At 43.8% G+C, this 13,572-nt stretch overlaps 1 protein-coding gene across 7 annotated transcripts in view; it reads right to left on the reverse strand.

The window, feature by feature from the left end:
* Positions 1-13,572, reverse strand: part of TBX4 (T-box transcription factor 4) — a 116,946-nt gene that overhangs the window by 24,951 nt on the left and 78,423 nt on the right. For all 7 annotated transcript variants that reach the window (XM_043531378.1, XM_043531381.1, XM_043531382.1 and 4 more), the window contains 2 exons: positions 10,009-10,128; positions 7,469-7,616 (listed from right to left, as the gene is read on the reverse strand). In XM_043531378.1, coding sequence (XP_043387313.1) covers positions 7,469-7,616; positions 10,009-10,128 — 268 coding nt within the window. The remainder of the gene's footprint in view (positions 1-7,468; positions 7,617-10,008; positions 10,129-13,572) is intronic.

The following is a 13,572-nucleotide window of genomic DNA, read 5'->3' on the forward strand; positions in this document are numbered from 1 at the left end:
ATGGGTAAACTGAAGCTTGAGGTCAGGTGACTTTCCCAAGTCTTAGAGGAAGCCGGAGCTAGGATTAAAACTCAGGAGAAGGGGCTCCCAGTTCTGTTATTTGTTATTGCCCCTCTCCATAGATTAATAGCTTCAACAGAAGCCACTTTCAGAGGGTAGATCCAAGCCACACCTCAGCAGGCAGAAATGGACCTGCCTGCAGTAGAGCAGTTCTACTGCCTGGACACGGGGATGATTTGCAGAGCCTATACGTGGGTTGCACACGTGGTGAGAGCACTGCAGACTAGTTCTGCTGACATAACTGTGCAGGGCAGTTATGGAGACATTATCACCCTGCCATAAAAGGATGGGTGGAAATGGTGGCTTGATAGCCTAGGGGGAGGATTTCTTTCCCCCTAGGGCCTCATCCAAAGCCTATTAAAGTAAATGAAGAGACTTGCATGGATTTCAGCGGCCTTTGGACTCGGGACCAGACTCAGTTTCACAGCCCGTCTTCTGGGGTTGGGCTTTGTGAGCTGGTATTATGATTATGTATGTGGTAGCAGCTAGGATCCCCAGTCACAGACCAGGACCCCTACTAGGCTAGGTGCTGTATAAACACAGACCAGACAGACGGTCCCGGGCCCAAAGAGCTCGCAATCTAAATATCATTGTGGACTGTGATGTGGGGAAACACCCAAGTAGAATAAAAGTCAGTGCCCTGCAAATTTCAGTTCTGGTTGGAGTGAATCCTCGGCTTAGAAATAAACTGGTCTCTCAGGGAAAAAATAATTCATTGTGGGCCTGATCCAAAACCCAGTGAAATCAATGAGAATGAGAACCTGTAGGAGAATTCCTTTTTAACAATCTGTAAGCACTCTCTCATCCAGACCTGGACACAGAGAACTCATACTTTAAACCTTTAAAAGACAAGGGAGTTCCATTCATAAGGATCTAAACTAATAGAAATATTTGTCAGGTCTCCTTTAATGCTCTGTACTAACCTTCTTCAAGAAATATTAATATGTAATCCTTTTTAATAAAGACATTTTTGTAGAGTTACCAGGAGACTACAGATAATAGTCACTAAACGAATTAACAGATCCACTAAAGCTTGTGGTTAGTGTTCTGAAGGAGTAATTCTCATTTTTCATCTGGAACCAGTAGCTGGATGGGTATTGTAGCCTGAATAAATCAGTAATTTTAGTGGATACATAACTGTTGTGTCAGCATTCTGACTCTCAAGTTTAGAAAATATTTTCCACTTTCAAAGAAAGTGTACGTTGCTACCAGTCATTTACATGGCATTAGGAAGGAAAGCCCCAAATCTGTCAAAATAATGAGCTTGTTATATCACACACCAGCCTCAGGACACACATAAATCAGAGGTTCTGTTGGGCTGATTATCTGTGCATGTAAAGTTTTGAAATACATAAATTAAAGGTCTCACTCTACGAGGAGGGCTTTTACCTTTCAACGTAAGTGGCTTAAAATGATTTCTTTAGGATCTGATCAACTCTGTAGGGGAATATCACAGGCACTTGCTCACTTCTCATAGACTCACAGACTTTAAGGTCAGAAGGAACCATCATGATCATCTAGTCTGACCTCCTGCACGTTGCAGGCCCCAGAACCTGACCCACCCCCACGCCCATAATAGACCCCTAATCTCTGGCTAAGCTACTGAAGTCCTCTGAATCCATATTCAACAAGAGTATTTTTCAGTTGAAAAGCCTGATGTGTAAAACAGGCCTTTCCTGATTAAAAATTGCTCAGAGAAAAAAAAGTATAGCATTAAGGGCTTCCCTGCACTGGAGACTTCTGTACCAATGCAGACACCTGGTGTAGACATGCTGCACTGATGTACAAGGTCACTTGCACCCGTGCAGTTTATCCTGTGCAAGTCACTTTTTATACTTGTGCAGTGTGTATCAATACAAGGGGCTTTACATTGGTGTAGCTGCACCAGCACAAAAGTCCCCGATACAGACAAGATCCACAACTTGTGAATTGACTGAAGTCTACACTGAAGCACAGGGCGGGGAAGCAGTTCACCCAAGGTCACTCAAGAAATCCGTGGCAGAGCTTGCAACAGACCCCAACTCTCCAGACTCCTAGCCCTATGCCTCAGCCACAAGACCTTCCTACCTACCTACCTACCCTGGTTCTTGACTAAATAAAATAAAAGTATGAATCTTCCTAATTGTTTGCTCTAAACTGGCAAGGCTGAACTCGCACATCCTCAGTCACCTCAATGAAGAGCTGCAGAGCGGCGCGCTTATCTGCACGCTGGTTCCCATCCAAAATAAACATTTGCAAATGCCCAAGTGCAGCACACTCCTTCCTCACCCATCTGCAAAGCTCCTGAACAAGGGTCTCGGCAGCGCCTTCTGACAAGCACCTCAACCCGAGACCTCCCCTGGTCGTTGAATAAAGATTTCAGTGTCCAAAGAGGCAAAACACAGGTAGGAGGCTAAAGGGGATAGTTAAAACATATTTAATTAACTCACTCTCTCTCCCCCGCCCCTTCCCCACAGGTATCTCAGGGCTCATCCACATGAGAGAGACACACTGACTTAACTAAAGGTGCAATTTTAAATTGCTTCGAACTGGTGCAAACTCCTGTGCGGATACCTATTTCCGCTCAAACCAGGCTTATTTTTGGTTTAGATTAGGAGTCAGTTTAAACTAAACTGAAATAAACCACTCAAAATTAAATAAGTCTCCCCACACAGGGGTTTTCAGCAGTTTAAGTTATATCAGCGCAACTTGCTCATGCAGACAAGCCCTGAGACTGTGAATTCTTTCAGACAGGCACTGCCCCTTGTTATGCCTGGACAGTATACTGCGGCCGCTGTTCATAATCCAAAGAATTGACAACAGCAGATAATTTACCAGTGAAAAATTTAGGGACTTGATTATGAGTCTTCCCCCCTAGTGACAGCAGTGAATGTTTTAGGTGATAAATTGTTCAATCTGTTAATAGCTCATGGTCAGAATCTGAGCATTTTCAGAGCATACTCTAAGGGCCTGATCCCGTAAACCCTGACTACCGCAAGCAATCCTCAGTCATACCTCACTGAGTTCAGTGAGCGAGCTCAATTCTGCAAAGCCTCCAAGCCTTTTTATTACAATTAATCAGTTTACCTAATTAGGCCTCAGGCCTGCACACTCTTCACTTTATGAACTCAGCGGGACTACTCCTGGCATAAGTTATTTGCAAGATCAAGGCCTTAATCAGTTACTGGAGTGCAGAGAATCAGGGCCTGGATTTACTTCCTAAGGAATTCATTGAGGGGACTGTAAAGGATTTGCCTACTCATTCATTTATTTATAAAGATAGCAGATGTGTGGCTGCCAAGGCCTAGCCGTGCTCAAAGTAAATGATCAGATATGCACTGCACGCCGAACCCCCAACGATGGAAGTCTCCGATGGAGGCTGCAGATGGGAGCAGGGAGCCCAACTATTTTGGAAGGCATCCGATGAAGTGAGCTGTAGCTCACGAAAGCTTATGCTCAAACAAATCTGTTAGTCTCTAAGGTGCCACAAGTCCTCCTTTTCTTTCAACAATTTTTTGTGCTTCACAAGTGTCTGTGATAAGCACTCCTAGAACAGGCTTGTAGAGATGCCAATTTTGGTTGGACGTAATCCTGGAGGTTTCATCACATGACATAATCTTTCATGAAAGGTTAATCTTTAATTCCTGGAGACTCCAGGACAATCATGGAGGGTTGGCAACACTATGTGCTTGTGAGAGCTACACACTGGTGTACGTGATCTAAGCATGAAAAAAAAAAAAACACCCCCAAAACTTAGCTGTGACGTGCATAGACAGGGGAGTTGTAAAGACATTTTTTCCAAATGATGCGTTTGCCAGAAAAAGGTGAATGCAGAAATGGAGTAGTTAAAAGCAGAGCTATTTTGCAGTAACTTCCTGCCTCCCCCTCAGACAGCCGTCGTCGTCTGCAAGGAGTCTAGAAGAGTTCTGCATGTCAAAGCATGTTATAAAGGGATTACTTACACACATAAAAAAGCTGCAGTTTAGAGCGGGGTCCAATAGCCTTGTAACAGAGATTCTGCAGCAAACCGTGCAGGGCCTTTAGGATTGCTCACTTAACAGTTCACTCTCCATGTGCGGAGATTTGGTGGGACGGTAAGAAACCCTGTGTTTACACACCTGGTTGGCACTAGCCGTTTCCCTTGAACTAACAGTGCCAAAGTGGGCTGCTGTTGAGGCCTCTTCCTGGGTCACTCTCTGTGCACCAAAAAGGAAAGTAACTGCAGCATGAGGAAAAAGGCCCGCAGTGGTTTTGAGGGTTTCGGAAAATCAAAAGGAAATGGCAGGCTAGCCTTATAGAGCAGGAATAGAAGGCAAACAAGGAGTGTGGGTTTTATGACCTGTTTTTAGGGAGCATAAAGAGAGAGTTTGCGAATACTTTGAGAGCAAAGTCTTAGAAATTAAAAGTGATTATTATTAATTTATACAAAGCAGTAGTATCCCTTGACCCCAGTCAAAACTGGCGCCTATGTTGTGCTAGGGACTGTACAAACACACACAAAGTCACTGCCTCTGCCCTGAAGAGCTTATACTCTAAAGGTTGGTCTGTAACGGTACCAATTAATCTGGGATAAAATAGGGTGTGAATTCAAAGCGGATTAACCCGAGTACGTTAATTTGGAATACAGCACTTTTATTCTGGAATAGGAGCGCGCACACATGGAGTTAATCAGGAATCACTATTTCAGAATAGCTCCTGGTGTAGACAAGCCCTGTGAAGTGACAGTGACGGTGTAACAAACGCAATGAAACATCCTGCATTGCTAGGAAAAGTCTGACTAGCCCAGTACATGGTCCTGCCTTCCTTCATATGCATATGAAAAACAATTAAAAATCTCTAAAGCACCTAAATCCTATTTTCAAAAGTGATTTAAAGTTCTGAAGTGCCTAAGTCCCACTGGGATTTAGAGGCTTTTGAAAATGGGACCTAGGCACCTTTGAAAATTTTACTCCTGGCATTTTTCTTGAGCGTACACTGTACTAAAATCGTAGATAAAAGGGCAGTCTTAGCGGACAGATTACATGAGGCGAGAGGGCCAGATCCTGAGCTGGTGTTGATCGTGATTGTAGTCAATGGCACTACGATAATATACGCTAGCTGAGGATCTGACCCAGAGAATCTAAACAGAGTCCCCTTCCTATTATGAACGTGGCCTCCGAGTGACAAACAAAACGTTTAATAAATGGGTGAAAAAATTAAAAAAAAAAAAATCACCAACTCAGTCTGTTAAATAAATTGCACAGTTAAAAACGACAAAAAAAAAAAAAAAAAGGTCAGGAAAAGCAGATGCTGAACGTTCCAACAGTAACACTAGATATCCTGGTTTTTTTATGACCACAGTGAACGTCCTGTAAGTTTGACAGTATGCATTTTACAACATAAACAGTAATACATTAAAATACACAGTTAACCAGGGGGCGGGATAAAAAATGTGATGTGTGCAAAGCCGTCAAGTTACTGCTGCCACTGAGACCTTAACTTTGGCATTTTCCAAAGATGACATTTTTAGCCATGCAATCTTTAGCATAGTTGCTTGCATTTAATTTCCATGGTGTTTTTTTCCCTTAAAAAAAAAAAAAAAAGAGTGGTGGGGGGGAGAAAGCCTGCGCTTAATAATGTAAGCATTTAAATGGTCCTGATTAGTCTTTGAAGTTCACACACATTTCATTGGGGTCAATAGGTTGGAGAAGGGGGTCAAGTTCCCAACTTTGCTTGACTGTTTTCTGTAAAGCTGGGTTATCAAGGCATCACATTGTGATGGCTGGGATCTTTGCAGCATTGAAATTTAGAAATGGGAAGATAGTTTGAATTTGCATAAAGGCATAAAAGGCATCAAAAATTCTGGACAGACCCTAAAATTACTGGATCTGCACTATTTTGGGGACTTACAGCATTCTGCTTTCCCTATGTTAATGCAAAGTGGATTTGCTTATTCAGGGTTTTGTTTTGTTTTAGAATTTTATTGTGTTTCTATTTGACTTATACAATCTCCCTATGCAGAGTGTCCCATCAGCAACCCTTATTTCTGCTCAAGCCAGTCAGGGAAATGTGCAAAATTTGACTGCACAAAGAGCTTTGTTAGGTTCTGTTGAAATCTTGCGTGCCATAGATCTGATCCAAATGCACTGAAGTCATTGGAAAGGCTGCTGTTGACTTCAACGGGTTTTGGGAAAGACCCCCAGATCAGTATGTTTAAAAGTCATTTCTCTCTCCAAGTGAGTTGTAACTTTTGTATATTTCAGGACAACTATATTAATAAGAGCACTTGATTTTGGGGTGGGGGCTGGCTGTTTGGTTTTTTTCTCACCATAGGATGCTCTGAAATGCAAAGCATTAGCATTAGTCTCTGCACCCACTGAAGTTAATGGCAAAACTCTTATTGACTTAAATGGGAACAGAGTTATGCCTTGGGGCCAGGATTTAACCCTTCGGGGCAGATCCTTGTGTGATGTAGTTTGGACAATTAACATTGTGCATAGCTTATGATTGTGACGCTATGACCATTTACCCCAGCTGAAGCTCTGCCATTTAGCATATGGCTACATGCTCAGTTTGAGCGAGACAGGTCCACTTCCCCTTCACTTTGCAAGCCTATCGGCATCCCCCACACTGCCCCTCCCACCACCACCAGTATTTCAAGGAGCAGCAGGTAAAAATCATGTGTTGTTATGCAAAGCAAATGCTCGGACCTGCGTTGCTAAGTGCCTGAGACCACTAAAATTAAAAGAATTCTACAAATCCTAAAAATCTAACCTTACTAGTTCGAGTCAATGTTGTTTATTTGTACGTGTCCTTCAACTTGCAAAGTGAAAACTAGACTAGTCCGTATGTTGTATTTACCTACGCGGGCGCACACATGGCTGGCAGTCTGGAAAGGCCAGTGTTCTAAGCTATTAAATGTATTGTGGTCGATAACAGTGTACTTCCCAGTCCGACATCTGCAATACACAGGAATTAAGAGTTTCCAAATAAACCACTCCATCTTTTATAGGAGTGCCGAAGCCAGCTTGGAAAATGACGATCTTATGTAACCTGTTTCTGAGTGCTCTGCATACCGTACGCATCAAAGGCTTTGGCTGAAACATCTGAAACCACTGACTTGAAAATTCCATAGCGGAGAGTAGAAGCCCAACAGCGCTACGCAGATGAATAACTGAACAAGTCACACACGGCACTTCAAGAGGCCAGTGCAACGGCACTAAAGCCGTGAGCGGGGAGTGCTTGATCTGGTATCATTAAAACATCCTCATTCTCAGTTACCTAATAGAATAAAGGAAATGCTACTAATAACTATAAAAAAATTAATGAATTAGAGGCTACTCCTAAGTGGAGCCCCAGAGCCAAGCCTGCTTGAAATCTGAGGAAGTTCAGACTCTCATGCAAACTGGGGCTTGCGCCCACCTCTGGCAATAACATTTCCAGAACTTACGTGTCCGAACGGATCGAGGTGATTGTTAGTGAGCTTTAGCTTCTGAAACGACACCAGCTGCCGCATCCAGTGAGCTCCCGTGGCGGGCGAGTCCGGATGAACGTATAACCGCCCGGGCATTGCGGGCTCCGCTTTCCCGGCCACCATCCTGTGAACAAGGCACTCATGGGTTACATCTTCCTGGCCAATTAGCACTTCAGAGCAATTCATTACCTAACTGGACATGGTAACCGTCTTACAAATCCTGAGCTACCGTCTGTATTCTAAGATGGATTTGGCCCAGACCGGGTGGCCTGCTGGAGAAACGCAAGAAATTTAGGATGCTGTTGCTGTTTCATGGGTCTGGGAAGGATGAAGCAAAAAGTGGGGCAAGGAACACAGACCTCTTGTCTCATTTTTGCAGTTCTCATTGCCTGGCCAGGTTTTACCTGGACACTTAGTATTGTAGGAGTGATACTACACGGCAGCCGTATGAGAACTGGCTACGGGCAAGTCCTGTCTTTGCCACTCAGAGGTCTCCGCATGGCTCCACTGTGCAGAGGGGCAGGATCCAGCATCACCCTGGGGGCGGGGGGGAAGGCATTTGGGGAAAGAGTGTAGGGGGCAAGTCCAAGGCTGGATCCAGGTAGCAGGGCTGCAACAAGTGCAGAGGCTACTGTAGCTCCTAAGGCTGGAATGCCAGCTTGGTAGAAGTTCTTGGGAAGTGACTCCTTCCCCTCCAGCCCCTGTGGAAGCCCAGTTCCCAGGCTGCGGCTGGGACGCGGATTTGTCCTCCCATCCCCCCCTGCCAGCCACCTTTGTTCACACATCAAAAGCTCCATTAGTTTTCATGGATTTAATGCTCTAATACAGCATGTGACAGCCACTCTCCCCTTACTGTGTATTGTTCTTATGCTATAAAACACCAGTAAGAGGAGTATTACCAAAAACAGCAGAGCCTTTCCAACAGCAATAACAAATGGAAAGGGAAAACAGTTCTAGTGACGGCCAAAGGTAAATTAAGAGAGTTAACATCATCTAGGACTTAATGGCTAAAGCAAAGAATTTGCCCTGGGTTGCATAAGGTTCCCGGTGAATACGGCTCCCATCCTACAAGGACTCCAGAAACAAGCATTAGCTCAAAGACAATTAAAAAGACTAGAACAATGCCCTAAAATGTGCATGTAGATTACATTTGTATGGGATATCACTATGAAGAGGTCAATTCCGTTCCCTTCAAAGTCAATGGAAGTTTTGCCATTGACTTAGAAGCAATGTTGACACTTAGTGGAACACGTGAAGCTCCACACAGAGAAAGCAGGAGGGTTCTGGGAAGGGCACAGCATATTTTCAGCAAGGAGAGATTTTCAGGTGACAAGATGCACGAGATTCCCATGGGCAGGAAAGTCAATATTAAACCTGCCTTTCCTGCTGAGTAATCTTGCTCTCATTGAGAGAGGGTGAGAGGAGAAAGAAAGAGAAAGGGGAAAAATTTGGAGAAAGAACAATAAAGCAAAAAAAAAAAAAAAAAGGGAGGAGGGGGGAATAAAAATGGCTCCAGAACTGGGCTACACTGGATGACCAATTCCGCTTGTCCTCCCTCTTTCTGAGACCACAAAGTCGTCCCATATTTTAACTATCCAACCTCTAGGGGCTGTGACTTCCAACCTGGGGTAGGCCTCAATTCCCATGGGACCTTACCACCACAAGAACTGCGAGATCCCTACTGCTCCTGTGTTTCAAAAATGGCAACAGGAAAGGAGAGCAGGCACTTCAAGAACTCTCTGGTGGTGGTGGGTTTGTTATCAATTTATTTATTTTAAAACACATATGATATTTCCAACAGACAATGACGTCTCGAGAGTGACAAGAAGTATTTTTGCTCAAAAGACATAAATCCAAGATGGCCACCATCAACCGCCAGCATCAACCTATTGGGACTAGTAGGTGAGGTCAAGAAAAGTCGCACCAGTTTGGATAAATGAGGGAGATTCATCTGGTCTGCCCACAGATCTTCACCTGGTGGCTTTGTGGCTCTTTCCCACAGAACAAATATAATTAGAGAAGAAATGGTCAACACTCAACCCACTGCAAATCTAAGGCCTCATAGATACATAATTTTTTAAGGCCAGAAGGACCACTACATCGTCTAGTCTAAACTGTGTATGACAGGCTGTAGACTTTCATGCCGTTACCCCTGGATTGGCCCCATTGTGTCTGACTAAAGCATATCCTCTAGAAAAGCATCCAGGCTTAATATGAAAATATTAAGTGATGGAGACTCCACCATTTCCCTTAGTAGTTTGTTCGCTGGTTAATTGCCCTCGCTATTAAAAAAAACTTGTACCTTGTTTCTAATTTGAATTTGTCTGGCTTTAAGTTCCAGCCATTGATTCTTGTTCTGCCTTTCCTGGCTAGGTTAAATAGCACTTTGGTATCTGGTATTGTCCCCATGAAGGTCCTTATCGACCATCTCCTCAGTGCTTATTGCAAACAGTTGACACAGATAGGAATACTTCTCTTTTGGTAACCCAAGGAAAAAAAACCAAATAGTCTCTTACCATTTGTTGTCACAAAATTTGTACCGGTGATCATCAGCTGGGACAATGTCGATCAACAGGATGTACTTGGTCTTGGGGTTCATCCCAGTTACCTTAATTTTGTAGCTAGGAAACATCCTCCTTATGAAAAGCAAAGGGTTAATACATTAGCGCGTAACTTAACACATAGTACAAAATAACTGAACAGCAGAGAGGAGCCCCAAAAGGAGGTTCCAGTGAAAGTCTAAAGTGAAATTCACCCTAAAGACTACGTACCACTTAAGTGTCACTTAAGGCATTTGAATGACATTCATCCCTGTGGAGAGCGAACACGAGGTCTGTGCGCCACTTAAGTTCCCTTTCCTCATAACAGAGCAAAAGGGGGACTTACATGGGGTGCAGGCCTTGCATTGACCATTTTCAGAATTTAATCCCTAATGCATGCTCAGGGCAGTGAGTAGGCCCTTATTAATCGGTGCATTGGGCCTTGTACAGGCCCTCTGCCTGAAGGTGATTTTCACCCTAAAAAACTGGGGTATTCGCTGATTTGATTTTAAAAGCTACTCAGGATCATCTGGGAATGACTCTGGTTGGCCTAGTGCCTTCCAGAGGGAACACAAAGCATGAGTGCTGGTGACTATGGGTCTGAAAGAGGTAAAGGAACTATCTTACACTGCACACCACACTCCCCCAGTGAAGGAATCTCTGCCTCCCACGGTCAGGTTAACAACATAAAGGAGATAACTTATCTCGGGAAAACTCCTACACACACAGTTCTGAACTTTGATCAGAAATTATGAACATCCAGTCATTAGACAGCGAGAGTATGTTTGTGCAGCACCTAGCACAATGGGGTCATGTTCCATGACAGGGCTCCTAGGTGCGAGGGTAATACAAATAATAAATACTACGACTATGGTGAAAAACCTTACGTGAGATGGCTGGGGGGGGAAAAAATAGTGTTACTAATCGATATTGACCCAATATAGAGCCCTGCCTCAGAGACCCCAGGTTTCCTCTCTCCAACGGAGGGGAGCAGATTAAGGGTCAAAGTCTATGCTGATGTAAACAGGTGCAGCGCCATTGACTTTACTGTGCATTAACTGAATACGGCAAATACTGTTCAAGAATGGAGCGTCTGACTCAAATTCTCTGCTAGGGTCAGTTGGCGCAGCACCGTTGTAGCCAGTGGAGTTGTGCCAATTTACACAAGCAGAAAAATCTCACCCTAAGACGTTACATTTCTGAGCAGTATTTACAGTGTGAAAACAAACAACAGCTAGAAGTGACAGGGAAATTACTTCATACAGTCACAGTGTAAGCGCCTGCAACCCTTGCTGGTGTGGGTAGCTTTGATCCATGCGAGTACTTCCATTGGTTTCCAGGGGACTAAACACCAAGTAAGCAGTACGGGTTTGCAGGACCAGGCATCTTCAATCTTATGAGTAGCTTTTCTGTTGGCTCCATATTACCAAGCCTCTCCCCAGCCAATAAAAACAAGTTACTTGCGCAAACTGGCTCATCACGGTCTTTAAGCAAGAAGACGGAACAATCCAATACATCAACATGCCGGGACGGCTCATTTGCACTAGGAAAAAAACGGGCAGGGCGGATGAAAATATCTATATCCTGAGGCAGCATCGTCACAACCAGCATTAGCAACAACGGGCCAAATCCTGACATCATTACTCTGTCAAAATGTCTAGCAACTTAAATGAGAGTTTAATCTGGATTAATAGCTTGGCCTGGCAGAAAGAGCCCTCCCCCACACTTGGATAGACACGAGATTTTAAACTCTTTTCTCCCCCTTTTCTCTTTTTAATGAGCACGTTTCTTCCCGTCACTAAAAGGGATCACTGTATGTGTGGCCAAGGAAAGCGGCAAGTGCTAGGGACCACCGAACAATCTGGGCCTGTCAGATGAGCGGTAGTTGCTGTCTTTGCCACCATTTTGTAACTGCTCCGGGAGAAGGCAACAAAATGGACCCTGTTAGGATTCATTTGAATTGACTCTTTTAACACCCTGCATAAATTCCAGATATTTATGATGTATTTAGCTGGGACTAAAGAGGGGTGGTTTACCAATGTCCATATTTGATTTTCATTCATAAACTCTGCACTCCTCTTAACTTTGTCCTCACACAGGTAAGCACCTGTATAAATACAGTAGGACGTTTCAGGTTGTGAACACACAGCCCAATTCACACCGTAAAAAAATTACACAAGGAATCCAAGCCGAATGCCAAGATGATTTTTTTTTTAAATTAGGTCTTAAAATTGCATTTAAAAATGAAATGAAAGAAAAAATGGACGTTAAGAAAAAATTAGAAAATAGGATTTTGGACAGTTGTTGAGATGTACCAGTAAAGGATTCTGTAGAAGTTGGGGTTGTTTTTTTTTTTTTTTTTTAAAATAACCTGTAGCTTCTGAAGTTCTCTCTTCCCCAATCATTTCACATACTGTACTACTGCCAAGCTGCTAAAGTAGCCAGACTGATCTACTGTAAATGTTAAGTGCTTTTTTAATGGCATTTAAAATTAAGCTTCAGCATATGGAGTTCATATAGCGTAGACATGCCGGAGTTTATAATGTTCTTTAGTGTAGCCCTCTAAAATAAATACAAAGAGGCGAAGTACTACTATAATATACACAGCTGGAATTCCTGAAGGATAACAAATGGGAACACACATCTGATTGAAGGTGTTGCTTAACTTGCAAACCGTTCAGTATCTCGCAGTGGTAGCATTAGACTTGGCAAGTCAACAGATCGAGCCACAGTGGCATCTGCCAACTCTCAGCGTTTGTTTCCAGGGAAAGCATTGAGACTCAGTTCTTAATTCTGGCCCTGCATGGACACTTCATCCTCATTATTAGCTGCTGCATTTTGGCATTAAAAAAATATGCAACTAACATGCTGTCCAGGGACGTGTCACTTTAATTTTCTTAATGAAAACTCTCTCAACCCCTTGGCAAAGTCCAGCTGGTAAACGTCTCTGTGCAATAGGGAACAAGCATGGGTCATGTGTTTCTGGTGAGGATACCCGACAAACTGGGGAGCTGGGCCCGAAACTGCAATGGTCTTTTGATTCCGGAGTTAAAGAGAGAGTGTGTCCGTGCTGTGTAGTGTTGCCCAGGCTCTTACCTGGAGGGTCAATTTGAGCGAAAACGAAGGGGAAGCACATCGAGAGGGCTGTGTGCAGAGCACACGCTCTCACAGTGAGGCTGTGTAGTCCACTAGCAAGTCTTGGTAAGCATCCAAAAGCCTGCATGCATAGCCGAGATTTCTGCCCGGCGAGATTTGGTTGAGGGTTTGATCCGGCAAACAGTTATGGCTGAACACTGAGCTTACTACTGAGAGTAGCTCCATTGACGTGTAGCAAGTCTGGCGTTCTCGAGAGATTCTTTTCTGGAACTCTTCCATTTTGCCTGGGCGAGGAATCCCTCGCTGTACATTACTTTCAGTTCCTGTCCCATCTGAAAGCAGGAGCTGCTCAACAGGTGGATGTAGTACATAAATACACACACACACACACACACACACACACACACACACACACACACAGATACACACACAACATTGATCACA

The sequence above is a fragment of the Chelonia mydas genome, chromosome 17 (genome assembly GCF_015237465.2).
Source record: "Chelonia mydas isolate rCheMyd1 chromosome 17, rCheMyd1.pri.v2, whole genome shotgun sequence".
Taxonomy (NCBI): Eukaryota; Metazoa; Chordata; order Testudines; family Cheloniidae; genus Chelonia; species Chelonia mydas.